Raw genomic sequence first — 27,601 nt, 5'->3', positions numbered from 1 at the left:
TTAAATAGTTTGCTCTTCCACCTGGTAAGAGGCTGAGCTGGGACTTCAGCCCAAGAAGTCTGGCTCAGGCCCAAGCTCTTAAAGGAAATTCAGACCAATGAGCTGTTTGAGGAGTATGTTCTTAAAAGAACTTCCTTATGCTGCATACAGAACCGTGTTATGTCCTTCTCTTCCTCTCCCAGCAAAAAAAGTCACATGTTTCACCCTCAAAGCAAGCAACTTGAAGTTAACATATGAAGCAATAGCTATTTGAATCAGTCCTCAAAACCTTTTCTATCCTTCCAAGTAGAAGAAACGCTCCTCATTGAAGCTTCGCCTCGATAGTGATAAAGCCAAAAAGTTTTAAGCATTAAATATATGAAAAATCTCCTTGTTATTTTAAGTATTTCGACTGTGAAATGCATGGAAACTCAAGAGTAAGTTTCACTGAATAGTGAGGCAAAGAAAAGTAAATAGTGTCTAAAAAGAACCAATTAATGTATTCTTTCTAATTGCCTTTCTTAGAAAAATGGCATTTGTGAGAAGATGAAAAGATACCCTAATTGCCTGCTCCATGTGTAGACATCAGTATGTTTAACCCACTGTCCAGCCTATAGATTTTAATAAATAATACTATGCCTCCTTACCTTGGTAAGGAGAACTTGGAAATATTTTGGAGTTTTAAGGAACCTTAGAAAATATTTGGCTCAACCTCCTTATTTTCTAGTAAGAAAAATGAAATTCTTAGTGAGTAAGTGACTTACCAAAGGCCACATCACTTCTTAACAGGATTTCTGGAATTAGACCCAAGATTCCTAACATCTGGTAGGCTGTCTCCCCAAGAAAGCAGGGGGACAGGGAGGCTAAAGCCATTTCTTTACTGGTTTAGGTTATTAATCTTTACATCCCTGACTGACTACAGTCCAGCTCAACTTTCAAATATTTACTTGACAGATAATGAAAAGATCTTATCAGACTATGGGACGACCTTTGTTACAGCATGGAAGAACACTCACAACTACAGGGTCTGGAACAGCAACAAGCATCCAGCACTTGCAGAAATAAATCCAAAGTAAGCACATCCTCTGAAGGTTGATAGAGGTGGTTCACTTACTAAGTGTGCCCCAGCATAAAGAAAATCATATCTTTTTTAAAAAAAAAAGAAAAGAAAATCATATCTTAACTCTGATGATATTGTGAATATCTTCAAGAATCTCCCTGAGTAGATTTTTATAAAAAGGCTCCCAAGTACAGAGAAGCAGCTGAAAACTGCTTCCCTATTCACACTTCTTACCCACAAAGCACAAGGCATTTTGGAAGCACTAACATTTCTCCCAGCTTCCAGCGTGATTTGGAGACAAAGTCCTGGCCTGTGAGGATCCTCCTACCTCATGGTTCTTCCCTCCCTTTCGCTGGATCTCTGCCTCAGCAGAATGGTCAAACAAGACAGAACCCTTGAGGGAAATAGCACTGGTTAAAACTGAGAGGTTATTTTATTTTATTTATTTTTATTTTTTTAAACTGAGAGGTTATTTTAAAATATGAAGTGTGAACAACTAAAGTTAATATTTAAACTCCTAGATTTGCAGTCAAATCTGATGCAGTTTCCACATCAGATTCTAGATCCAACAAAATTTAATACCTGTCACAGTGCCGACTGCTGGGCAAAGACTTTATCCCATGTGAAAGACATTTAAACATGCTGGGGAGTGGGGCCATTAAGAAATAATACTATGTGAATGGCAGAGTAGCGTCTAAGGAGATCAATTAATATAATGCGTACATCTTGGCAACTTCTTTTCTAAATTAAAATATATAATTTTTTATTTACAATACAAGTATACGCTGAACGTTTGTTTTCATTTGTGTTTTAAACTTTACTTCTCGGTGAGAATCTGACAAAAATCAACTTAGTACTGATTACCATATTATTTGGGAACTATGGTAAACTTAGCTCAACTGGGGATGTGATTTAAGTGGTGCTACAAATACAAAACCCAGGAATTATGTCATAGTAACTTGCAGAAGCATCTGTAAGGAAGCAGGGTTTGGGAGAACATGTCTGCCAATATTTTGTACCTATCAAGAACAATGACTAGGTTCAGGACCGATTTGGGGGAATTTAATCCTCATACTGGGCTGTAGCAGAAACCTATGTTGCCATTTGGGTGTGGTAAAAACATAGAGAATTAAAAGGCACAAGCGTTTTAATGGTATTAAATGAAAGGACTAAGAGTTCAGAGTTTTCTCCCTCACTAACCACAAGGTCTGTGTTCTAGAGAGTAATAAGGAGAAACAGATGTGAGTTTGTTTGCCTGGCGGTGCTCCTTGTGGTAGTGCTGGGGGAGTGACCGTTCGTAGTTTGGTCTCCTCCCCGGTACTCTGACCCTTAGCCTGGTCAGATCGTTACGCAGCCCCTGCGTCTGCTGTAGTGCCTTTAACTTGAAGCAGCTCGACAGATTGTGTTGCAGGTCCATATGAGGATTAGCTGGAATGTGTTTTAAAGGAATGTAAAAACAATACTTTTAAAAATATGTAAATAAATTGCGGTTACTTAGATTGAGGAGAAAGCTGAAGAAAAGGGCCAGGAAAAAAAAAAGGTAGGGAAATTATGCAGATATGACCATCAGCAGATTTTCACCAAATTCAAAACAAGAAATGATAGTCTTCAACTGTCAGCAGGGGGTATAATTTGGAAATATTCAAAACTAAATGTAAGGTTTGAGATCTATGAAACCCTTTCTTCAACTCCTAAAGATCGGAGAAGGTAGTCCTCTGACTTCCCTTAAAAGCAGCAGGCATGTTTCATCCTTTAAGCACAGTGTTTGCAGGAATAGAAAATGATGAACTAATCTCTCAATTCTTTCCAACCGGAGACTCAGAAATCCAGAAAAAGAGGGTTTGTTAACGTATGCTTAACATGGCCAATATATCAATTTGTTTTCATTTGAAAAGCCATAAATAGCATTTTGATATTTCAATAAGCGGCTACAAATTTCTCTAGGTCACTTTCTTTGTTAGACATTGACAGAGAGACCCCTGCGTATGAGATAAGAATTTGAATATTTATTGATGCCTTCTTTTATAGTGTAAAGTTGATCAGGTTGCCTGATTTTAAAAATGTCGGTGCTTGGGCCCCACCCCAGACCAGGTAACTCAGAACATTAGGGCAGCACTAACACAAACCATCCCCACCCAAGGAAAAAAGCACACCTATTTTACAAGCAAGGACATAAGCTCAGAGGGACTTACATAACTGTTAAGTGGAGAGCTGTGATCAAAGCCCTGTTTCCTATATCTCATTTGGAGCACTGCCACCCGGCTGAGTCACCCCTGCGAGGGAGGTTTCCTGATTCTTCCATGTGATAACTGTGTTGCAGCTTTATTGGTGAAATACTCATAGTCTAAACTCAAACTTTGTTTTACAGCCATCCTTTCCAAGGCCAGTATTCAGTGTCAGACATGAAGTTAAGATTCTCACAGTGAGTATTTAGGGAAAATACTAGGAACAGTCTTACGTCTGAATGTATGCCATGTGCTTCATTGCTAATTGGGAATTGTTTTTCTCCACTTCACAGACTTGTGCTTCAAATAGTAACCAAATATGTGCATAACATTCTCTAGCTCAGCAGTGTGTATGTTTCAAAGTGAAAACACTGCTGTTTCATGGAGAATGGTGTGAACTAATAGCCAGATTTGCCATTTTTGTTCTGGTGAAGTTACTTTAGCATATTGTGACTGTAGGAAGAGTTAAGCATGCATCCTTACGCCCTTACCACTTTTTGGCTCATCTGCGTATTCTTTTAGTGTTTTCTGAAGATTCACATGCTTAGAATGTTAGTAAATTAATTGATGCATAACAAATAATGCATTATTTAGCTTCTTTTCGCAGTACTGATTTGAGGGATGGTTATGGAGTGGTGAATGTATACCTGAGAAATTTTTTAAAATTGTACTTAACATTCCTCTCCTTTACTCAGTTCTGTTCAAAACAGTGAACGTGGCAAAAAACTTGGAAACGTCATGGTCACAACGAGTCGGAATGTTGTGCAAACAGGAAAAGCTGTTGGTAAGGATGTCTTGGGCAGGAACAGATTGGAATCATAACACATCTCTTCTCTATCCTCAATATGTCATTGATAAAAACATAAAGTTGTAGAGATCTGTGTATCACATAATAATGCAAGATGGTCGAATACAGAGGTTTTTGTTTTAAATTTTGGGCTTATTCATTAAAACAATTCTTGTGGCACTAGATGATGTCAAACCAAGTTTAGCAAATTTTGTCCTGTCTGTTCTGTTACCAGGATTCAAGCTTCTCTGGAGTTTTTCCTCCATTCCCTGAGCTGCCCACAGTTCTTGTTTTTTTTTTTTTTTTTTTTAATTAATTAATTTATTTATTTTTGGCTGCACACGGGCTTTCTCTAGTTGCGGCCAGCAGGGGCTACTCTTCGTTGCAGTGCACGGGCTTCTCATTGCGGTGGCTTCTTTTTGCGGAGCACGGTGGCTTCTTGTTGCGGAGCACGGGTTCTAAGCGCACGGGCTTCAGTAGTTGTGGGTCATGGGCTCTAGAGCGCAGGCTCAGTAGTTGTGGCTCACGGGCTTAGTTGCTCCGCGGCATGTGGGATCTTCCCTAGACCAGGGCTCGAACCCATGTCCCCTGCATTGGCAGGCGGTTTCCCAACCACTGTGCCACCAGGGAAGTCCCAGCCCACAGTTCTTTATAAATAGTAGAGAGCCATAATAATAAAGTAGGCATTAGGAGTTGCCGTCTTTTAAGGTAGTATCACACAATAAAGAAGATCAGTGAAACCAACAGTTGTTTTTATGAAAAAATCAACAACATTAGTGAAACCTTTTAGACTAATAAAGAGAAAAAGAAGATACAAATTACCAGTATTGGGCATGAAAGAGGGGACACCACTGTAGATCTTACAGAAATTAAAAGGATAATAATATTGTGAATAATTTTATGCCAATTTTTCAACAACTTAGGTAAAATCTACAATTTCCTTGAAAGACTCAAATCGCCAAAACCAATGCAGTAAAGAAATAGAAAATCTGAATAGCCCTATATCTATTAAATAAGTTGAATTAAAATTTAAAAGCTTGCCACAAGGTTTTAAATATAATCTAAACACAGATGGCTTCACTTATGAATTTTATCAAACATTTAAGGAATAATGCTACTGTTATACAAACTCTTTCAGAAAGTAGTGGTTGAGGTAATACTCCCCAACTCATTTACTTAGCCCAGTATTACCCTGATACCAAAGCCAGACAAATGGTAGCATGCTGTTGTATACACCCTTCTGTACCTTTTTTCACTTAAAATATTTTGAAGATTATTCCATACCCTTTGTAAAGAAACTTCTTGTTCCCTCTTTTCTATATTTTTAACTTTTTATTTTTATATTATTTCAAACTTAAATTGTGCAACAGTCTACAAGGAACTCCCAGTTATCTCAGATTCACTGATTATTTACATTTGGCTATGTTTGCTTTGTCATATCAGTATTGAAAATAGGACCCGTCTCCTTTCTTACCTCCTGAGGGAGCTTGGCTAACCCTTACTGAACACAACTCAAAAGCCCCAGAACTAAGTGATCTCTGCAGGGGTCCTCGTAGCTCTAACGTTCTGTATATCCAGAGATAGACAGGGTGAGAGAACTACTCCACACACTCGTCTTAGAAGAGAAACACAAGGCACATAGCCCCATCACTATGGAAAAGTAGGAAAATTCTACTTCATCATAGTTATATGATGTCAGTTGGTAGTTAATTTTTAGTGATGCTGCTGATATTTAAATTCTAAGGCCTATTCTCTTCTTCCACACTCCCTTCTTCAGGCATAGTGAGTATGGATGATTCAGCTTAAATAATTTCACTTTAACACGAGATAACGCTCTTAAAAACAGAACAGACCTCAGGCAGATAGAGCTCTGTGTGTCTTCATTTGATGCAACATCATTTTAGATGACAAAACCAAATTTCCCTAAGCAGCCTAACAACTCTTCCCTGCAGGTGGTTTTTAGTTATCAACTTGGATTTAGGGTACAGAGAGCTCATAGGACTTTTTCAGCTCTCCGAGTCATTCTGCTGCACAGCCAGTGCTGAGAACCACTGGTCTGGCACAGTGGGTATTGAGGAAAGAGTTTGCTCAAGATTTTCAAAATGCTTAGGAGAGCAGGGTCTTACACCCTGGCATTATCCAGGTTCCTCTTAGACATTCCCATGGTAAGGGATTATTTTGAAACTAGAAGTGTAAATGGTATTTTAGTAACTATTAACATATCGGTTGCAGTTAATTAACATTTATTAATTAACATTGGTTTTTCAGTGTCTCTTAACAAAAGTGAAGACATTTTTTCCTTTTGTTTTTCCCCTTCTTTCCATTCAGGCCAGTCAGTTGGAGGAGCTTTTTCCAGTGCAAAGACAGCCATGTCTTCATGGCTTTCTACTTTCACCAGTTCCACTCCACAGAGTCTCACTGAGCTGCCTGACGGGAAACCCTGAGCGGAGCAAGCCACCCAGAAGCTGCTGTCGCTTTCTTAGGTTTAAGCATCCCCTGTCTGTCTGCTGCTCCCAGACTGTTCCTCTTCATCGACCACAGGTCCACAGCAGGGACCAATAGGTCGAACTGTTTACAGGGACGGTTGCCCTCTGTGTAAATGAATGTCACGGGATGCTGAAAAGACGAAACCACAAGCGTAGCAGGGACGGCTTCCCAGGTTGGGGTTTAAATTGACTACTTTTATTTCAGTCTGAGCCTGATTGAAACACAGTGAACGTTCTAATGAATTCTGAGTTCTGATATTATACATTTGTTTACTTTAGAAAAGTTTTTACTTGGTGTAAATTTTGTTCTGTTGTTGCTGTTTGAATATCCAGATGGCTATTTATATGTGCTAAGATTAAGTTATATTACTATTTTAATTTCTCTAAAGTGGGCCCTAAAATGTGCTTACATTTAACAGTAAGGGGGCATATAATCCAGCCCTTCATTATTATCTTGCTGAGTTATATGAGGATTTTTTGTTTGTTGGTTTTCTACCCACAAAATACATTTATCACTTCACTTCCTCCTAGAAACCGTGGAAGTCAGAGGTGGTAGTTCTGAGGATGGAGTGTTTTGTTTTGTGCTTTTAATTTATTCTTTCCCAATCCTAAGCACTTGCTTTGAGGTGTCAAGGAGGGTCACTGTGCTTTCTTCCTTTTTCTAATCGTTCGAGTAGATGTGCAAAGAAACAGCATGGTGACGGTTATAGCGGTGTTCAAGCAGTTTAACTGAGTGTGTATTTAGGGCAAGACTTTTAAAGATCTAGGTGTTAGTTCTATTGGCTGTAGTAATGTTGCAATCTTTACATGCATTTTTTAACCCAGAGTTTGTGCCTTCTATTTCTTCTTTTGAACAGTTTTCCATTGGGTGTTTACAGACTTACAGGTTTTTTCTTAGTCTTAATCTTCATAAAGCTTTTCAGGGCGCTTGGCCTTCCTACTTCCCTGATAGAAAATCCTCATGTAATCAATCTCTACCCCCTTCCAAAAGCCAGATGATCTGTAAATATTAAACAGAAATCTCATCTTGGCTCACATTTAGAAAAGCAAGAGAAGAAAACTACAGCCATGACATCAGTCATGTTTCATGAAGGACACCTGGGTTCATTTTAGACACAGGTGTGCTCACTACTGAATATTTTTACACAACTAGACCTCATGTGGCTGCCAGGCTCAGCTCTCATTTGCTTTTCAAGGGGACTTTGGCTGGGTGTTCTCAGGGAGTACTTACAGGCGACAGACTGCTTTTTCAGATACTTGGAAAATACATCATGAGTATAATCTACATTTGATATAAAGAGTATTGAGAAAATCGGGGACCTAATTAGGGAGGACGCTTGATTATATTTGATTTACCCTTTAAGAAATGTTTGTATAAAAAGCACTACTAGGGCGTGTGAAACGAAACATAGGGACATAATCTAAATATCCCTAAAATTTCCAATTTGTGTTTTAACACAAGTCCTGCACACCTAAAAGCGTACTTCCCTTTGAGTATAATAACTCAAGGTAAAGGGCTTATTGTGAGAACTGTATTAATTCCACTTCTGCTAGGAAAGTTTGCTTTCTCAGGAAATACTATTTGAAGAGAAGAAAGTAGTACCAAACAAAACTTTAAAAGATACTTTAAAGTTGCACTGAGACTAACATCTTATTTTTTCGTGAGGCCGCATTGTTGAGTAAAGTGTGATAGTGTATCGGTACGCAGTTGCTACTCTCGACCGCCAGGCTGTTCACGGCGCTAAGAGTGCTGTGAGGGGTCAGCCAGCACGCTGCTGGTTCCTCCTTTCGTTTGTATAGCTTGTATAATTGGGGTGAATTCTCATCCCTCACTATTCCAAGAAGTCCAATCCACTTTGGAATCCCACTGAAATAAAACAAGTTACATAAAGTTTAACTTTGCTTTAGTATCACTCCCTATTTTATATACACCTTAATGGAACTTTCTATTCATGTTTCTGGTTAAGAGTTCAACTCTTATTTACAGTGGTCATTTAACTGGCTTTCAACATAAAGTGAGTATTTCAGAAGATAGAACTTTTGTCATAGAAATGGTCAAAAGACCATAACTCTATTTCCTTCAGGTTCTAGAAGGTATGGGCATCTTCAGGAAGTGCAGGCTATTACGTTGCTGCTGGGGGGCCCTGGGTCAGCCAGCACAGTTGCAGGCAGGAAGCCTGGCCCCTGGTCCCGGGAGCCTACGTGCTTCAAGTTTGGGTTCCTGGCTTCAGCCCAGCGTCCAGCCTGGAAGCAGTAGCCTCCTCTAGCCACTGGCTCTGTGAGTGGAGCCAACACTGGTGTGGCTGTCTTTGGACAACTCACTGGAAAAGGTGTGTGCTTTGCTTGGCCACAGTGTTTTTGTCTGAGGACTGAGTGCCTTTATGTAGGCCCGAGGGAGCTAGGGTCAGCCAGGCTTTTTCAGAGTGTGCCAGGCAACACAGACTGCATCCATAGCTTGGTGGAGACCTCGCTCCTGTCCAGGTGACTTAAAAAGAGTGTTTGGAAAATGTCCCTGGTGTGCTTTAATTCCTGCTAGGCACTGTAATGACGACATAGGTAAAGGAAAGAGGGTTGAAGCTGACCCAAGTGTCCTGAGTTAAGTGAATAGGAAAAGTTGCCTGTCACAGGATGGCTTAGGGTTATTTTACATCTGCATTTGGCTCATATAACGAGTATGAATAGTCTATCCCCAAATCTGTTAGTGATTTACTAGCCCCCAGGCCCTAAAATACAATTTTCTTCTACTTTTTGCTTTAAGAAACACAGCAGCTGTATCTTTGGGCAGCAAACCAGAGCATATGGCGTGATTTCCTCAACCTTATCTTGCTTTCCAAGTCCTATATTAAGCATTGTTTTTTTTCTGTTGTTGTTGTTTTTAGAATGATTTACTTAGAAAGGCAAGGAGAAAACAAATTAGGAAGGGAGAGGTGAGAAGTTGCAAACCCAAGAGACAAGGTCCTTTAAAATCTGAATGAAAGTACGTTGAGAGCAGTATCTTTTTTTCTTTTGGTATAAATTTATTTATTTTTGGCTGTGTTGGGTCTTTGTAGCTGCGCGCAGGCTTTCTCTAGTTGAGGCGAGCGGGGGCTACTCTTCATTGCGGTGTGCGGGCTTCTCATTGTGGTGGCTTCTCTTGTTGCAGAGCATGGGCTCTAGGAGCACGGGCTTCAGTAGTTGTGGCATGTGGGCTCAGTAGTTGTGGCTCGCAGGTTCAGTAGTTGTGGCGCACGGGCTTAGTTGCTCTGCGGCATGTGGGCTCAAGCCCATGTCCCCTGCACTGGCAGGCTGATTCTTAACCACTGTGCCACCATGGAAGCCCGAGAGCACTATTTAATATGCTAAAGGTTATAATAATTCTTTTATGAAGAACTTAAATTTTTCATCTGCTAGTTACGAGTTTTTTGTTGTTGTTGTTGTTGCTGTACGCAGGCCTCTCACTGTTGTGGCGTCTCCCGTTGCGGAGCACAGGCTCCGGACGCGCAGGCTCAGCGGCCATGGCTCACAGGCCCAGCCACTCCGCGGCATGTGGGATCTTCCTGGACGGGGGCACGAACCCATGTACCCGGCATTGGCAGGCGGACTCTCAACCACTGCACCACCAGGGAAGCCCACGAGTTTTACAATGAGGCTTTAACTTTATCTCCCTGGCGGGCAGTTTTTGTTTTTAATTTGTTTTGTGGAAGTTAGAGTCAGTGGTCCTTTTCCCTGAGGCCTGGTGATGAGTTTAGGAGCACCCAGCCCTGTGAGGGGCCAGTGGACTTATCCTGAACCCCTTGAACTTTTATCTGCTTCAGCAGTTTGGGAAAGTAGCCTGTTAGGCTGGTAGCCGGTTAGTGTTGCCTGTCATTTTATCAGGGAGTTGGTTGGGACTCTTGAGATGGCATTGACATTTGCATGCTCTGATTGTTTGACCAGAGGTGGCACGTCATTCATGGCCTTTCCACCCAGTTCTGTGGTAGCCTCTAAACACGATAGAGAACGCAACCCTCGTTTCTAGAAGATGATTGTCATGCTGTGTAGCTCAGCGTGCCACTACGAGTTTTTTCATTCCAAGTCTTTGGACTTCATAACATTGGAATTGTTTTCTCATCACTTCCAACATTCCATAAATATTTGTCAAGGACAAAGAAAAGGAATGTGGATCTTTATTCTTCTCATATAAATAACTTTGTACACATGACTTCCTGCTTTCATATGAAGGAGAAGAAACTAGCTCCCTTGTATGGCAGCTCCAAAACTAAAAGATTGTTGGACGTATAAGGGATTGAATATATTTTGTAAAACGCTAATGCATTTGTATCTCTGTGCTGTTCTAAAGATTACCTTTTTACTTATATTAATTAAAGATATAGAAACTATATATTTAAATCATGTTAAATGGGACACAACTTAGGGATTTTCCTCAATCTTATTTTTCATCGGCTTCTCACACTCATATAGTATGCTGCTCAAATTTTTTTGTGTGCAATATGAATATTTGAACATTTCAGTGAGGTACTGAGCCAGAAAAGGTAATTGAAGTTTTTAGAAAACTTACGTGCTTAGAAAATATATTGTTTTCTTTAAATATTAGTAATTTATAGCTGGAAATATAGGATCAAGACTTGTTTCAGGCCACTTGATCACTGGTTCCTAAATTTAGGAAGCATATGATTAACAAGTTGGTGAAAGCATTTAGTGGGTACAGGAATAGTTTAAATACTTGAGATTAAAGGTTTTTCACAAACCCCATTCTAAGAAAGTTTAGCTTAGAAATCTTAGAAAGTTTTCTTAGGAAGTTTAGAGCTGTGGTACATGTTTTGATTAGAAAGATAGTTTCTCTTTGCTCTAGTAGTTTTATAATTTGTAGTAGTCTTTTGTTTCTGTTGTCATTTGTTTTTTAAAAAATGTTAAAATTATAAATCACGTCCAATCATACTGAATTGTAAAACTTCTACTGTATCTTTATTTTAAGGAAAAATGAGAATAAAATTATCCTGTTTCTCCTGCATACAGTGGACTTGGCCTGTTTTTCTAGAAGTACCCTTCATGTTGTCAGTGTGGTTTCTGGCCTGCTTCACAGTTGGAGAGAAGGGCCAGCTTCGTTTATTAGGAAACCAGCGGAACTAAAGGACTCATTGCTCGTTTTTTTTTTTTACTCTCTCATTTTGAAAATACTTGTGGTGCTTCAGTTTGTGAGGTGGTGACCCTCGCAGCAAGAATGTTTAGTGCCTGGGGCTGCACAGAGTACAACCAAACGGAGTTTGGTCGTGCAGTAACATCTTGTCACATGCTCACGGACAGAAATCCCCAGGGGACTAGGATATTGCCCCAAGCAACCCATTTTTCCATCCGTACTGGTGAGCTTCAGAATAACCTTGACGTTTCCACTGAGGACTCCTAGCACATTTTCACATATGTATTTCCATGTACCATGGTTTCCTTATAGCTGTTTTGCAAAACAGCTTCACAGAAGAAGGAGACAAATTTCTTTGTTCCCAGGAATGTGCGCTGCCTTGAGTACAGGGTTAAATTTAAGGTACCAGTGTTCTTACAACGTGGACTGTTGCTGCCTGGAGCTGACAAGGTGACTCGGGCAGTAGAGCTCGACACCGCCAACATCTCCCTTTTCCGAGGACCTGTTCCAGCTGCGCTTCAGGCTCTGCCGTGGTGAGGGGATGGTCCCCCATCGTCTCCCAGGTCAGAGCTGCCTTCTCTTCATTCTGATAGAATGGGAGTTGCAATGATCAAACCTGGCAACATCTGGAAAGAGCAGGATTATAGAGCCAGTTTCTTCCAAGGAACCACACTTTGTGAAGGGCTCATCTCCTCCTGTGGTAATCACAGGCTTAGGGAACCGCTCTGCAGCAGGACTGATCTGTCCAAGTTCACAATCGACAAATCCCCAGCGGAGCTTCCAGTCGCGTGACCGACAGCCAACTCCAGTCGAGGCGGCTAAGGTCATCCAACACAGGTAACACACTTTGTATGGCTGTGGATTCAGAGGCCGGGGAGTGTCTGGGGCAGGAAAGCCAGATGGTTGTGCTCTTTGCTCTTGATCCCATGTATACCTGTTTTGGAACCACTGACATCCCAGCCTAACACAAAAACTAAGATTCAAATGTTTCTAAATGTGTATGTTTTATCCTTCACCAGAGCTGGCTTCCCTCCTGGGACACATTGACGTGGAGGGTGGGAAAATGGCGAAAGCCACTTGATAACATACTGATCATTGTTGAAGCCAGGAGATTTGCTAGACTATTCTGGTGTCAATGTATGTTTGAGAATTTCCATAATGAAAAGTTAAAAACTCCTTGCTCGCCATTAAACAACTCTGCTGCTGCTGAAAAGGCTCCACCCTCTGTCCTCCCTGCCCGCCCCCCGGCCCCCGACCCTGGCAATACTCTCCAGTAGTTGCAGGGAATTTTGAAGCCTTCAGTTGGGCTCTCGGCATCAAATCAGTGTGTCTGCTAGTCCTCTTCTGACCTTACGTGGTTCCAGTCACTTGTCCTTGTAAAGCAGAATCTCTCTCGAGTTAGCTTTAGAATGGAAGGGCTGGGAAAGAACAGAAAATAAGTTTTTGAAAAAGTTTGTTCCATCACTAAGTTCCTACTGTTCTTCCTCAGTAACTCGTCTTCGTTCCATCGCTTTCTAACTTCACTTCCGTCATTCCTGGTCTATTATGCCTGAGCCTTTATCAGTTTCTCTACTTTCAGTCCACCCTACCCCTCACACCCAGAATCATCTCCCTAAGACATTAGGGTTTTTTGTTTATTTTAAGACACCAGTTGTACTTGAACATTTGTTACTTTTTTTTTTTAATTAATTAACTTATTTTTGGCTGTGTTGGGTCTTCGTTTCTGTGCGAGGTCTTTCTCTAGTTGCGGCGAGCGGGAGCCACTGTTCATCACGGTGCGCGGGCCTCTCACTATCGCGGGCTCTCTTCTTGTGGAGCACAAGCTCCAGATGCGCAGGCTCAGTAGTTGTGGCTCACGGGCCTAGTTGCTCCGCGGCATGTGGGATCTTCCCAGACCAGGTCTCGAACCCGTGTCCCCTGCATTGGCAGGCAGATTCTCAACCACTGCGCCACCAGGGAAGCCCCATTAGGGTATTTTTAATTGTCCCTTTGCTGCATGGTAATCCTCCAAGTCTACTTACTGTCTACAGAATTAAATCCAGATTCCTGAATCAGGCACTCAGGGTCCACCACACAGTAACATCCCAAACTTCTCTCCTGACACCCTGGCCTCCACAAGCCCCCTGGCTAAGTGACACCTTTGCTGTGGTCACGCTTTCCCACCCCTCTAGTTGTTGGAGAAGCATTATTGAGAGAACCCCTGATAGACACTTAACTGAAGGTCAGCTCCAGCCTCTCTTGCTCTTCAAAGTCTCCCCTGGGGCTACTCGGAGTTCCTTCTAAAATACTTGGACTCAGCTTTGATTGAGCACCACGCAAATAGGTGCTTCTGTCTTGGAGATTTTCAACCAGTAAAACTTTAAGAAAGGGACGGGCAACTTAAGTGCGAAATACACATACAGAAAAGAAATGTATACATTAAGCTTAACCAATCACACAACTAGTACCCAGGCAAGAAATAGCATAGTGCCCGCACCTAAAATGCGTTTCCCCTTGTGTCTCTCCCAGATCATAATTCTTCCTTCTCCAGATGTGTTTGGTTTTCTGATTTTTGAGATAATCGTTTTCTTATAATTCGACCTCCTCCTTCCTGTGTATGTTTCCCAAACAGCATTGTTATTTTTTGTCTGTTTTTGAACTTGTATAAACGGTATCACACCATTCGTATTGTCTTTTTCTGCTTAATTTTGGTTTTAGGAGATCATTCTCTTTCACTGCTTTATAAGCTGTTCCACTGTACGACTGCACCACAGTTTATCCAGTCTGCTATGGGTGGGCGTTGGTTGTTTCTGGTTTGAAGCTAATGTGAAGAGCAGTGCTGCTCTGACCCTTCTAGTATGCATCTCCCAGTGCACCTGTGCATGTTTTCTCTAGGGTATAAATGTGGGAATGAAACTGCAGGGTCATGGGAATATGTATCTCTTCAAACTTTTTAGTTAATGCCAACCTGTTTTTCAAAGGGATGATACCATTTTACCCTCCCACCAGCAGGGAATGAGAACAACATTGTTCCACATTGTCTCCCATGCTTTGGTATCACCAGGAATTTAAATTTCTGCTGATTTGATGGGTGTAAGATGGTATCTCCTTGTGGGTTTTAATTTGCATTTCCCTGTGTACAAATAAAATTGAGTACTTTTTAATTTACTTATTGACTGTTTAGATTTCCACTTTCATGAAATGCCTATTCGTCTTTTACCCATTTTTCTGTTAGGTTATCTGTTTCTTATTTGCTTGCATTTTAATTTTACGAGTGTGTATGTATGTGTGTATACCTCAATCTATAGATAGATAGACGATAGATAGATGGATTTCTGGATACTATTTCTTTGTCAATTATGTGTGTTGCAAATACTCATTCCGTGACTTACCTTCATTCTTTATGGTCTCTTGTGATGCATAGAGTTCTTAATGTAGTCAAATTTATCTTTCCTCTTATGATTAGAGGAAATGATATCTTTTTGTGTTTTATTTAAGAAACTTTTCTCTACCTCAAGATCATAAGGATATTCTCTGTAATCTTCTAGGAGTTTTTCAGTTTTGCCCTTCACATTTAGGGCTTTCTTCACCTGAGATTTCTTTCCCAGTCCCCACTCCGCCCTCCCCTCCCCGATATGGCTAGAAAGTTTTGGCACTTCTTATTTGGCCAAGTAAGGACTCTATTTATTTATTATTTATTTATTGGTTTTTAAAAACCTTTTATTGAAATATAGTTGATTTACAATGTTGTGTTCTAGGTGTACAGCAAAGCGATTCAGTTTTATATATGTATATTATATATATATATAATATATATATACACGCACTGCTTTTTAGATTATTTTCCATTATAGGTTATTACAAGATACTGAGTAGAGTTCCCTGTGCTATACAATAGGTTCTTGTTGGTTATCTGTTTTATATATAGTAGTGTGTATATTTTAATCCCAAACTCCTAATTTATCCCACCCCTGTCCCCTTTCCCCTTTCCCCTTCGGTAACCGAAGTTTGTTTTCTATGTCTGTGAGTCTATTTCCGTTTTATAAATAAGTTCATTTGTATCAGTTTTTTAGATTCCATATATAAACCATATCATATGATATTTGTCTTTCTCTTATCACTGTCACTTTTTACAAAGACGTTTTAATACCAAAACATGGGAAGAGCATAGGGTCAGAGTAAAGGAGAATCCTTTAAATCAAATTAGTAACTCTTTGTGTTGTATGAGTTTAATTTGTCCCTATTTTTCTCATTTTGTTACAGGTCCTGTGCAAAACTTTGCCTCAGCATGAGTTTTTGAAGACAGAGGAGGGAACCCAATTTTTTTTAGTTTGAAGGGCTGATGTTCTCCAAGTCTAGCAGTCACATAAATGTCTGGTGTGTCCGGAACTGTCCTGGGCAGCCACAAGCCCTAAGGACTTTTAGCACCGAAGCAGAGACTCACACTGGCCTCCAGAGATCCAAGATGTGCACATCTTTGGCTACTTGCCCTGGGAAGTCACTTTCAGAACTCACCCATGTCCCTCACACTGCATTTTAAACCCTACCTTCTTCCCATCAAATATTTGAGTGCCTACTGTGTACACACACAGTACATGCCACCCACATAGCAGGGGGAGAATGGATGGTTACCATAGTGGGTAAAGAGGCTGGGTCAAAGGTCAGCCCAGTGTGTTTGAGCAGGTGGCCAGCTCCTTTTTGGCAGGGGTGAGTAGATGTTTCTTCCCCTGAAGGCTAAGTGATAGTTTTAGGAGTGAGGTGGGTTTAGATACAAAGGGCTCCAGGGCCTAGGAGAACAACATAGGCAAAGACTGGGAAGCAGTGAATGTTCTTTGGTGTGGCTGGAACCTAAATGGCAAGGGGGGATGGGCAAGAGATGAGGCTGTAAGATAAGGCCAGGTTTGGAAAAAGAGATACCTGTCAGCCTGGCAGAGGGGGGGTGGACTTGATCTAAAAGGGTAGGGGAAAACCTTAAAGGGCTCTCCAAGGGCAAGTGGCAGGTTGGGTGCTGCATTTGAGAAAGTTCATTCTGGGTTGGGCACCACTGCATTTACATAGCCATTAGCTCTAGTGATGTCTCTCTGAACTCAGCCATCACCGCTTTCCTTTTCCTCAAGGGCCCAATCTCTTAGCTTTGTACCAACTTTAAATCCCATTTGCCCCAAACGATGGGCCCCAGAACAAAACTCCTATGGATCCAGCCCTCAGTCAAAAACCAGTCATCCTGATGTCACCCTGAGAACTGTTTTCCTTTGATTTCTCCAGCCGTTAGACTAGCGGGGGTGGGGGGGGGGGGGCTTGTGAAGGAGGAGCGGCTCTAAAGTGATTGTGGGCGGTGCCGGGAGAGCCCGGAGGACACTTCAGCATCTGCTGAGGTTACTCTTTTTGGCAAAGGGGAGACCCAAGAGACCCGTGCCGCCACCACCATGTTGATAAACCTGGGTGAAACTCACTGTTTCTTCCTAAAGTTTACAAGCAGGAAGGGAATACTTCATATGTTCTAAAAGTCCATCTGCAATTAACATCCGGACTTTCATTTATATTCGATCTAATCCATGGCATTTTTATTCTGATCAGCGTTACCAGATGAGCCATGTGCACTGAGGAATGATTAGCCCAAAGTAGGACAGAAGAGAATCTGAAAAGTAGCCTTTCCACCTGCCCCCTGGCTCTGCCCTAGAAAACAGTCAGTCAGCAGCACTTCCTAGAAACCACGGAGACAGAAGTTACGCTGCACCGTCTTCAGCTGCAGGAATCCTGAATTGGTTCTTTGTACAAGATCATCCATTACACGCCAAAGCCTCAGTGCCCTCGATAGATCATTCACTCCCACTAAATGCCTTAGAAATGGAAATTCCAGGTAAGGTTTTAACACATGAAGATAAATGAGTATTTTTTGTGTGTTACCCACTCTATGGTCATTTAAAAGCATAAGGACTGAAATGTTAAAATCTTTTTTTTAATACATATAAATTATTTTTGGCTGCGTTGGGTCTTGGTTGCTGCGCGTGGGCTTTCTCTAGTTGCGGCGAGCAGGGGCTACTCTTCATTGCGGTGCGCGGGCTTCTCATTGTGGTGGCTTCTCTTGTTGCAGAGCACGGGCTCTAGGCACGTGGGCTTCAGTAGTTGTGGCGTGCAGGTTCAGTAGTTGTGGCTCGTGGATTCTAGAACGCAGGTTCAGTCGTTGTGGCCCACGGGCTTAGTTTCTCTGCAGCATGTGGGATCTTCCTGGACCAGGGCTCGAACCCGTGTCCCCTGCATTGGCCGGCAGATTCTTAACCTCTGTGCCACCAGGGAAGTCCCTGAAATTTTAAAATCTTATATTTTACAACTTTTAAAGTGTGTTTTTCTATTAGTGATAGATCCTACATTTTGAGACTCGAAGTTTAAAACATTTTTATTTTGTGTGCCATTAATTCCACTCCTTTGAGCATCTGGGCTTAATGAATACTTAGAATTTTTCCTCTTGGGTCTCCTTGGAAATGAAGGATACTAGTCACTACTCCTGGTTGGAAAACGTTTTTTTTTGTTTCCTTTTAAATTATCAGGTTAAATTCTGTGACTATTCTCCCTTGAAGAGCAGATTTTATTTCCAAGGTTTCTGATACAATTCTTAGGGAATGCAGAATGGGTTTCCTAAATGGACAATGTTGTTTATGGGAGCTGTGTCTCAGCTCATAAAAGCCTGCATGTCAGAAAGCCAGAGTATGTACTGAAGTATAGTAGAAGGTGCTAGAGAACTGAAATGCTCTGCACAACAGACAGAAGAATGTAACTTACAGCTTGACAGCTGAAAACATAGCTCCTGTCTGCATAGCCCCAGCAGGAGTAAGTCAAGTTTCAGTCACAAAACTACTTGCTGTGGGTGAGGTGCTGTCGGGGCTCCAGGAGACAAGAGGAGATCTGATAAAAAAAATTTGATAGTGAAAAATGTGATGAGTGTCTTGAGAGGTCCAGTAAAGTGCCATGGCAGTCCTTTCAGCTAGGACAATCAGAGAAGGCTTCCTGTAGGAGGTGGCATTCACACTGCTCCTTGAGTGAAGATGGTTAAGATTTTGAGTAGAGACAGTAAAGATAAGAGCAGATTTTCAGTCCACCCTAGGGGGGGCCTGTGGCCTGTGATGCAGAAGAGCAGGTCAGTGAGTATAGGCCTAGGAACGGTTATGGAGTGATGACAGAGGAGAAAGAAGGAAGAGAACAGTCTTTGGGGATGCTAAAGCCAGAAGGAACCTGAGAAGTATAGAAACCACCAGAGATCACTCTTGGTGAGAATACAAGGATTAAGGAAAGAGTGAGGAGGGGGGAAATCCCTGCCGATACAGGAAGGAAAAGAAGTACCTGTAAGGGGTCATCTGTATGTTGAGGACTTCTGTTGGATGAGGTAGCTGCCTTCCCAGGGTCAGGAGTATGAAATACTTTCCATCAAGTAAGCTGGAAAGTTTTAGAAAGTGCAACTGCCTTTATATCAACTTCACAAAACAAAGCATTTCAAACAAACATCAAGTTGTTTTCTTTGGGGACCAAAAGATACTTTATCTACTTTCAAGCTGTGACAGATATCAAGGCCAAGCATAGTGTTGATTAAAATCAACTATTTCACTTGATCTATGTGGTTTCATAAGTATATACATAGTTAAAATCAAATTGTACACATAAGACACATTTAAAAAATTTTTAATCATAAAAACCCCAACCATTTCAAACTGTAATTTGTTTCTGGAGTTAGGTAGGCATGGTCAATGGAAGGAATATGGTTTCCATTTTTCAGGCACATCTTTCAAGAAAACTGCAAACCCAAAAAGGCTGGTGTCTCTGACAAGTGAAAATTACCAAAAAAAAGTGCCTGCATTTTCATTTTGCTAGACTTTGGCAACAGTAATCAGCATCAGTCTTTGCTTTTGCTCAGGGCTTTGTAGCTTACAAGTTAGGATCTCATAAATTGGATGTAGACAGGCCTGGGTTTGAAATCCAGCACCCACACTTGCTTATTACTCACCACCTCTGAACCTTGGGTTTCCCATGGGTGCAGTGGGTTTAGATGACGAATGTGTTGTCGATGCATTTATTTGTGTTCATATTTGTTTATTGTCCATCTTCTCCCATAGAAAGTGAGGAGGGATTTCTTTCTGATTTATTCACTCCTGTGTCTTCAGGGACTAGAACAGTGCCTGGGACGTAGTAAGCCCTTAGTAAACATTGGATGCATGGACAGTTCTGATTTGTGACTTTGGGAGAAGGGAGAAGATATATGTAACTGGAAGGTGAAAGGTCACAATCCACAGACAGGTGAAAGGAAAATGAAGAAAATGGTGTGAATTCCTAGGGTTCAAGGAGGGGGGACCAGAAATGAACAGCATAATTGGATATAAAAGGAAAGTGTGAATTTCCTAAGCACACGCATGGGCAGTGTATCTGATACGCAGTTTGCTTTGAATACACGTTTGCTTTCAGCAATTTTTAATTCTTTATAGATTAACAACTGAAGAGATTCAAATGAATTTTTATCCAATGTGTAGGGTATAAAGGAAAACAATAAAATGAAGGCTCCACCACCCGATTTAAGATGGTGTTTCTCATCCCTCTAGGCTGGGAGAGAGATGGGAAGAGGAGAGAGGAAAGGCCCAAGGAAGCACGTGGGCCGCCTCCCTCAGGGCCTCCTCCCTTGGGTTCCAGTCGCTACCTCAGTTTCCCTTACTTACTAGGAGAGGATGTCTGTACAGAGAACCCCAAAAGCTGAAGGCAGAATACAGTCCTAGCCTGTTATGTGACCTTGGGCATGTTAAAAAAAGACTTCTCTGGGCCTATGTTCTGAATAAAAGAAAGGAGGTAGATTGGTGGTTTTCAAATCCTCTCTTAGGTGGGAAGCTGCTCCAGCGAAATCCTCCCGGATGATGTGACTGAAGAGGATGCCTTCCCCAGCACATGACTGTTTATTCCTTCCTTATTTAGGTCTCCATGACACAGTGCTTCCTGTACTGTATCGAGTTCCTGCACACTCCAGCGGAGTTCTTTTTTGAGTGTGTGTGAATGTTAAGCTAACGCTTATTTCATTGCTTTCAACGAGATGTACTTTTAAGGAGTGTCGAAAACGCAGGCATGAACATTTTTATGACCCTGTACCTTCATCAGGAGACCGTCCAACTCAATGTAAACGGACTTAATCCACCCCCCCCCCAAGCCTGCTTGGCATTCCATTCCTAAGAGTTAATATCAAGGAAATAATCCAAAAGGCAAAAAAAAGAAAAAGAAAAAAGCCATGTGCATGGAGTTCTTTGTCATAGCATTTTTCATTATAGTGAAAAATGAAAAACTGGGAACAACCAACAGAGGAGGACTGAGTTATGATGCTTCAGTGTTATACTAGTGAGTGCGATGTTCATGGTCACATTTGACAGCTATCGGAACAATCACTGTGGAAACTGGGGTAACGAGGAGAAGAGGAAAATGCAGGATCTACTGAAGTATACAGAGGAAGCAGGAGGCCAGCTTGCTTCCCCTGCGTTTTTTCTTCCTCTTTCCTATATCTTTTCTCAGTTTCTCCCACGTTGCTATGGGAACATGGAAAAATGAGTTGATATATGAGGTCAATAACACAATGGTGATTTTCTACTTCTGAACTGTGCCAGGACACAGAATACAAGCACACTGCATGGGAATTAGAGCCCTCAGGCCTTCAGTGCCTTTTTTCCCCCAACTGAGCCCTGGATGTATTTCTATCACCATCCTTACTGTTCCGGTTTTGTAATGAACTATGAGGCCTGGAGCACGGCACATAGTAGGCACTTGATTTACATTGTGACGTGAACAAAACCTTCCTTTCCTTCCTCTGTGGTTGTGGCTTACCAGAGAAGCACCATGTAACTGACGCACTGAAACAGCCAGAGGAACCGAGAAAGCAAAAGAAGCAGTGCTTTCAACTCTTTCTGTCTTACAAAGTGCTTGGTGGAACTGTAAGAGGATATTTAGCAGCACAAAAAGTAGGCCAAGGGTAAGAAAAACTCTCCATACCCACGAGAATTCAGATGACCAACTTAAGTCTGATCCAGAATAAACAGTTCTCATCTGGAAATCTAGCAGTTCCAGAAAGTACTGTCCGGGGGAAAAAGGCCCACGATGTCGAGCTGCATAATTATGTAACCCTCCAGGAAAGAGGGAAGAAGTGCCATCGTACGGGGGTACACGGGGAAAATCAAACGTGAGCGAGTAACAGTTCTCAGGCCTCAAAGAGGAAGACTTTTGCTGAAGAGAAACCAGGCCCTTTCCCATGAACTTGACCAGCTTCAGTTCTCCCCATCCTCACCCAGCATCCAAAGCCTAAAACAATGTTGCTATTTCAAATCCCTCCAATCGAAGTAACTTTCCAGTAGTCATGTGAGTAGTGTTGCACGTGAAGGGACTCACCTGAAATGAAACGGAAGCTTAGCTATTATGAATAGGTCAAGACCATTCATGTTAGTATTTTATCAGGAAAAGCATCATCATTGTCCCCTTACCGGTCACTTAAACACATCAAACAAACAAATTAAATGCCAGATGGTAAGAGGAATTTAAAATACAACTTTCTCCCACAAATTGTAAAAATCCAAGCTTGAAATTGAAAGCAGGGACTGGAGGAGATATATGTCCACCCAGGTTCATAGCAGCATTTTTCACAGTCATCACGGGGTGTGCACAACCCAAGTGTCCATTGCTGGATAAACAAAATATGGTGGATACATATACGTACAATGGAATATTATTCAGCCTTAAAAAGGAAAGAAACCTGATACGTGCTGCAATGTGGATGAGCCACGAGAACATTGCATTCAGTGAAATAAGCCAGTCGCAAAAGGACAACTACTGTATTGATTCCCCTGGTGTGAGTTACCTACAACAGTCAGACTCACAGAGACTGAAATTAGAAGGGTGGTTGCCAGAGGCTGGGGGGAGGGAGGAATGGGGAGCTATTGTTTAATAGGTACAGAGTTTCAGTTTTGCAAGATAAAAAGTTCTGGAGGTGTATGGTGGTGACGCTGGCACAACAATTTGAATGTACTTAATGCCACCAAACTGTACACTTAAAATTACTTAACATGGTAAATTTTATGTGTGTTTTACCACAACTTTTAATGCAGGCTTGATTCCACCAGTCCTTTGTTTAATGATGGAAAAGCTCCTAATTTTATGTCTTGTACTTTTACTGGGGGCTCTGGTCAAGATATTTTGGGTAAATAGAGGACTCTGTTACATCCTGTTAAAAAAAAAATTCTTGGGCTTCCCTGGTGGTGCAGTGGTTGGGAGTCCGCCTGCCGATGCAGGGGACGCGGGTTTGTGCCCCAGTCCGGGAAGATCCCACATGCCGCAGAGTGGCTGGGCCCGTGAGCCATGGCCGCTGAGCCTGCGCATCCGGAGCTTGTGCTCCGCAACGGGAGAGGCCACAACAGTGAGAGGCCCGCGTATCGCAAAAAAAAAAAAAAAAAAATTTCTTAACGCATAGGAGTTAACCTAATTAATTATAAGGACGTTGTTCTTTCCGCAGAACCCAGGGTGGACCTATTCCAATACCTTATGCCTATAATGGTCGTGGTTATGCAGGTCTAATCCCTTAACAACAAACTCCGAAGACAATACTTCTTTTAACCTCAAGTGGAAATTAATCTTTATATTTCACTTATTCATCCAATAGTAATAATTATTACTGACACATATTGAACAATTGGATATGCTAGAGAACGTGCTAACAACTTTGACATGTGTAATATAAAGTTAATAGTCCTGTTAGTAGAAATTATTATCCCCAATTTTTGGAGGAAAAACTTGAACGAAGGTGAAACTCAAATTTACATCATCCATAACCCACCATGCTCAAAAAAACCATTGAACTCAGAGAGACAGAGGGGATCTTCAAGTTCAGTCGCTTCAGTGTTGTTTACCTTCATTGTGGAAATTTTCAAATACATACAAAAGTAGTCAGGAGAGTATAATAAACTTCCTTTAAAAAAAAAAAAAAATTTGGCTGTGCCAGGTCTGCGGGATCTAGTTCCCTGACCAGGGATCAAACCCAGGCCCCCTGCATTGGGGGTAGCTCAGAGTCTTAACCACTGGACCACCAGGGAAGTTCCTAAGCCTTTTATAATAAACCACTCAGCTTCAGTACTCATCAATTTTAGTCAATCTTTTTCTTTTTTTTTTTTTAAGATTCTTTTATGTGGATCATTTTTAAACTCTTTATTGAACTTGTTACAATATTACTTCTGTTTTATGTTTTGGTTTTTTGGCCCTGAGGATGTGTGATCTTAGCTCCCTGACCAGGGATCGAACCCACAACCTATGTATTGGAAGCCTTAACCACTGGACTGCCAGGGAAGTCCCCTATAGTCAATCTTTTTCATCTTTACCCTCACTTATTTTCCTCCCTCCCGTAGAATATTTTTGCCGTATGATTTTTTTTTTTTTTTGTCTGCGTTGGGTCTTCGTTGCTGTGCGCGGGCTTTCTCTAGTTGCAGTGAGTGGGGGCTACTCTTTGTTGCGGTGCACAGGCTTCTCATTGCTGTGGCTTCTCTTGTTGCAGAGCACAGGCTCTAGGGCGTGCAGGCTTTGGTAGTTGTGACACAGGGCTCAGTAGTTGTGGCTCTCAGGCTCTAGAGCACAGGCCAGTAGTTGTGGTGCATGGGCTTAGTTGCTCCACGGCATGCAGGATCTTCCTGGACCAGGGCTCGAACCCGTGTCTCCTGCATTGGCAGGTGGATTCTTAACCACTGCGCCACCAGGGAAGCCCGCCATATGATTTTCTAAAGTTTTTATTTGGAAATAATTTCAAACCTACATATAAGTTGCAAAAATGAAAATAGTAAAAAAACCAAATACCCATTACCCTTTACTTTCATCTATTAATATTTATTGCATTTGCTTCATTTGTAGGTCTCTCTCTCTCTCTCACACACACACACACACACACACACTTTTTTGGGGGAGCGATTTGAGTGTAACATACATCACAACCCTTTATCCCTAAATACTTCATTGTGTATTTCCTAAGAAAAAGGATATTCTCTTATAGACCATAGTATAATTATTAACCTCAGTAAATTGAACATTGACTCAATAGTTTTATCTACTGTACCATTCTTATTCCAATTTTGTCAATTGTGTTCTTTAGAACTCCCCCCCCGCCCCGCACCGTACAGCCTGTGGGATCTTAGTTAGTGGGAACTGAGGATGCCTCGGTTCCTTGCCACATGGGCCTCTCCCTGGGGTTGCTTGTGTGTCCTCATAGCATGGTACTGGCCTCATCTAGAGCAAGTGATCCCTGAGAGGGCAAGGAGAGGGCAAAGCCTTGTGACCTAGTCTTAGAAGTCACACACTGTCACCTCCTCTACAGTCAAGTCATTAGATGTGAGGGACCAAGTCCAGCCCACATTCCAGAGAAGGGAAATTTAGCTCCAAATTTTTTTTTAAGTTACAACTTTTTTTTTTTTTTTTTTGTGGCCGTACTGCGCGGCTTGTGGGATCTTAGTTCCCTGACCAGGGATTGAACCCGTGCCCTTGGCAGTGAAAGTGCCAAGTCCTAACCACTGGACCGCCAGGGAATTCCCTGAAGTCCCAACTCTTGAAGGGAGAATATCAAAGAATTGGTGGACATATGTTAGGACCATTACAGAATCCACTGATGATTCTTGCCTGATGTAATCCTTACTCAAAATAATGATTTCCCACCTATTCTGTATTATTTTTAAAGCGAATTCTAGCATCGTATTTCATCTGTAAATTTTTGAGAATGTATCTCAAAAAATAAATTTTTTTTAATATTATAAACTGTTGATATTATCAAGTAGCAAGTCAGTATTCAAATTTCCATTTGTCCCACGAATGCTGTATTTTCTGAGGAACAATTCACATGCCATAAAATTCACCCTTTTAAAGTGTACAGCCCAGTGGTTTATAGTATTTTCACAAAATTGTACAATCATCACCACTAGTTTCATCACACCTAGAAGAAACCCTGTATCCATTAGAAGAAACCCTGTATCCATTAGCAGTCGCTACCCATTTCCAAATTAATTTCTGTGGGTATGCCTCTTCTGGATATTTCATATAAGTGGAATAATTACAATATGTGGTCTTTTATGTCTGGCTTCATTTGAAACCATGGTGCAATCCATGTCACCTTCCTTCACTAATCAAAGTTTTAAGACTTTCGGGTCCTCCAAGCAGCACGTAGCTTAAACAATATGTTTGCCCAAGGTGTTTTCCAGGAACTTGGAGTCAGCTGCCTCGGCTTCAAGTTGAGCCAAGAGTCAGCTCTGTCTGGTTTGAGCCGAGCTGCTTAGGAATGGATAGGACCACTGACCCTTCAGCTGGGCATACGGGAGCATCCACTTGTGACATATTGAACGTGCAGAGAGGCCTGCCCAGAACAATTATCACACCTTTTTCCAATAACCTTTCCTCTCTCTCCACGCCTCAGAGTGCCCTGCTTCTTTGTTCTTTTTCCCATAAATACCTGAGCCCCTTGCCTTTGGGAAGGCAGATTTGAGATTTGTCTTCCCGTCTCACTTTGCTGCAAACCTCGGCGTCTCACCATTTTGACTTTCTGCGCATCCGGCAGAACAAACCTGGTTCGGTAACACCCTCACTTGTATAAAGTTTTTAAGGTTGATCTGTTGTAACATGAATAAGGAACTTCATTCCTTGTTGTGGCTGAATAATATTCCTTTGTATGGATTTACCAGGCTTTGTTTATCCATTTTTTTGGCTGTTACGAATAATTGCTTATGTACAGGTGTTTGTGTGGAGGCATATTTATTTTTAGTTTGTTTGAATTGGTACTGAACTAAAGTCTACACAAGGCCATTAGTTGATAAATCTTTCAAGTGACCACAGATTCCTCCTCTACAACTTTGTATTTTTTTCCAATTTGCTGAAGAAATTGGGTCATTTGTCCTGTACAGTTTTCCAAGATCTGGATTTTGCTGATTGGATCCTTTAGGCATAAATAATTTAACATGTTCTTCTAACATCTGTAGTTTCATAGGTTGGTAGCTGGGGGTAGAGGCTTGATCACATTCACACTTGATGGGGGCGGGAGGGCTGGCAAGATTACATGCTATGGCCTGTTACTCTACAAACATAAAAGTCCCAAACTTGCCTTAATAAAAGGTGAAAATGTTACTGTTTAGTATATTTTATGAAGAAATTGAGCTTCATAAGTGGACAAATATGGGGAATTATATATAATCAGTGTTAATTTAAATGATCTTATTCTGGTGAATGTGATTTTTGTTTTTTAAGGGAGTATGAAGCCCTTTTCAAATTCTCTTCTCAACAGAGCAGACTACTGAGTGAACGAGTCCACAGCGTGATCCATATTAATAGGCTTCTCGTGTTTAAGTCTTCATCCCTTCTTTCTCTTAATTACTGAAGCGCAAATTGCTTCAGAGAAATTTAAATACTAGTATTTGAACTTTATGCATAATTCTTTTTTTTTTTACCATGCAGCATGCGGGATCCTGGTTCCCTGACCAGGGATCAAACCCGGGCCCTCGGCAGTGAGAGCACAGAGTCCTAACCACTGAGCCACCAGGAAATTCCCTATACAGAATATTCTTTGTAGTTCCTTTTTATTTTTCAAGGGTGAACTGCTTTTTAATAAGTCAATATCTGTTTATACTTTTCTTTTGGTTTGGGTCATGATGTTTGATCATGAGAGCTTTCAACGGAATGTGGAATAGGAGAAAGGAAAAAAATCTGCCAAATGTGTTAGAAAGCATTTGAAATAGAAGTGCTGGTTCCTATTTAAAACACTTCTCTTTGCTGCATACACCAAGATGAGAGTAAAAGATGCCTTAATATTTAATTTTTATATTGTTAGAGACAGTGGTTTTAATAAATTCCTATTTATCTGTTGTGTATTTTTAGTTTTTTGATGACTGAGTTCTTCTAAGTGGTTTCACATAAAACCACATTTCAAGCCTTGTTTGTTTTCAAGTA

General features: G+C 41.3%; 1 protein-coding gene across 4 annotated transcripts in view; it reads left to right on the top strand.

Annotated features, from left to right (window-relative positions):
- The window catches only part of AVL9 (AVL9 cell migration associated), a 63,512-nt gene extending 51,985 nt beyond the window's left edge, over positions 1-11,527 (top strand). For all 4 annotated transcript variants that reach the window (XM_060305438.1, XM_060305440.1, XM_060305441.1 and 1 more), the window contains exons 13-16: positions 934-1,051; positions 3,408-3,461; positions 3,960-4,048; positions 6,380-11,527. In XM_060305438.1, the coding sequence (XP_060161421.1) occupies positions 934-1,051; positions 3,408-3,461; positions 3,960-4,048; positions 6,380-6,495 (377 nt within the window). In that variant the 3' untranslated portion in view covers positions 6,496-11,527. The remainder of the gene's footprint in view (positions 1-933; positions 1,052-3,407; positions 3,462-3,959; positions 4,049-6,379) is intronic.
- The last annotated feature ends 16,074 nt before the right edge of the window (positions 11,528-27,601 follow it).

Source organism: Globicephala melas, chromosome 9 (assembly GCF_963455315.2).
Source record: "Globicephala melas chromosome 9, mGloMel1.2, whole genome shotgun sequence".
NCBI classification, from domain to species: domain Eukaryota; kingdom Metazoa; phylum Chordata; class Mammalia; order Artiodactyla; family Delphinidae; genus Globicephala; species Globicephala melas.
The sequence above is the reverse complement of the archived record's forward strand: the minus strand, read 5'-3'. Positions and strand labels throughout refer to the sequence as shown.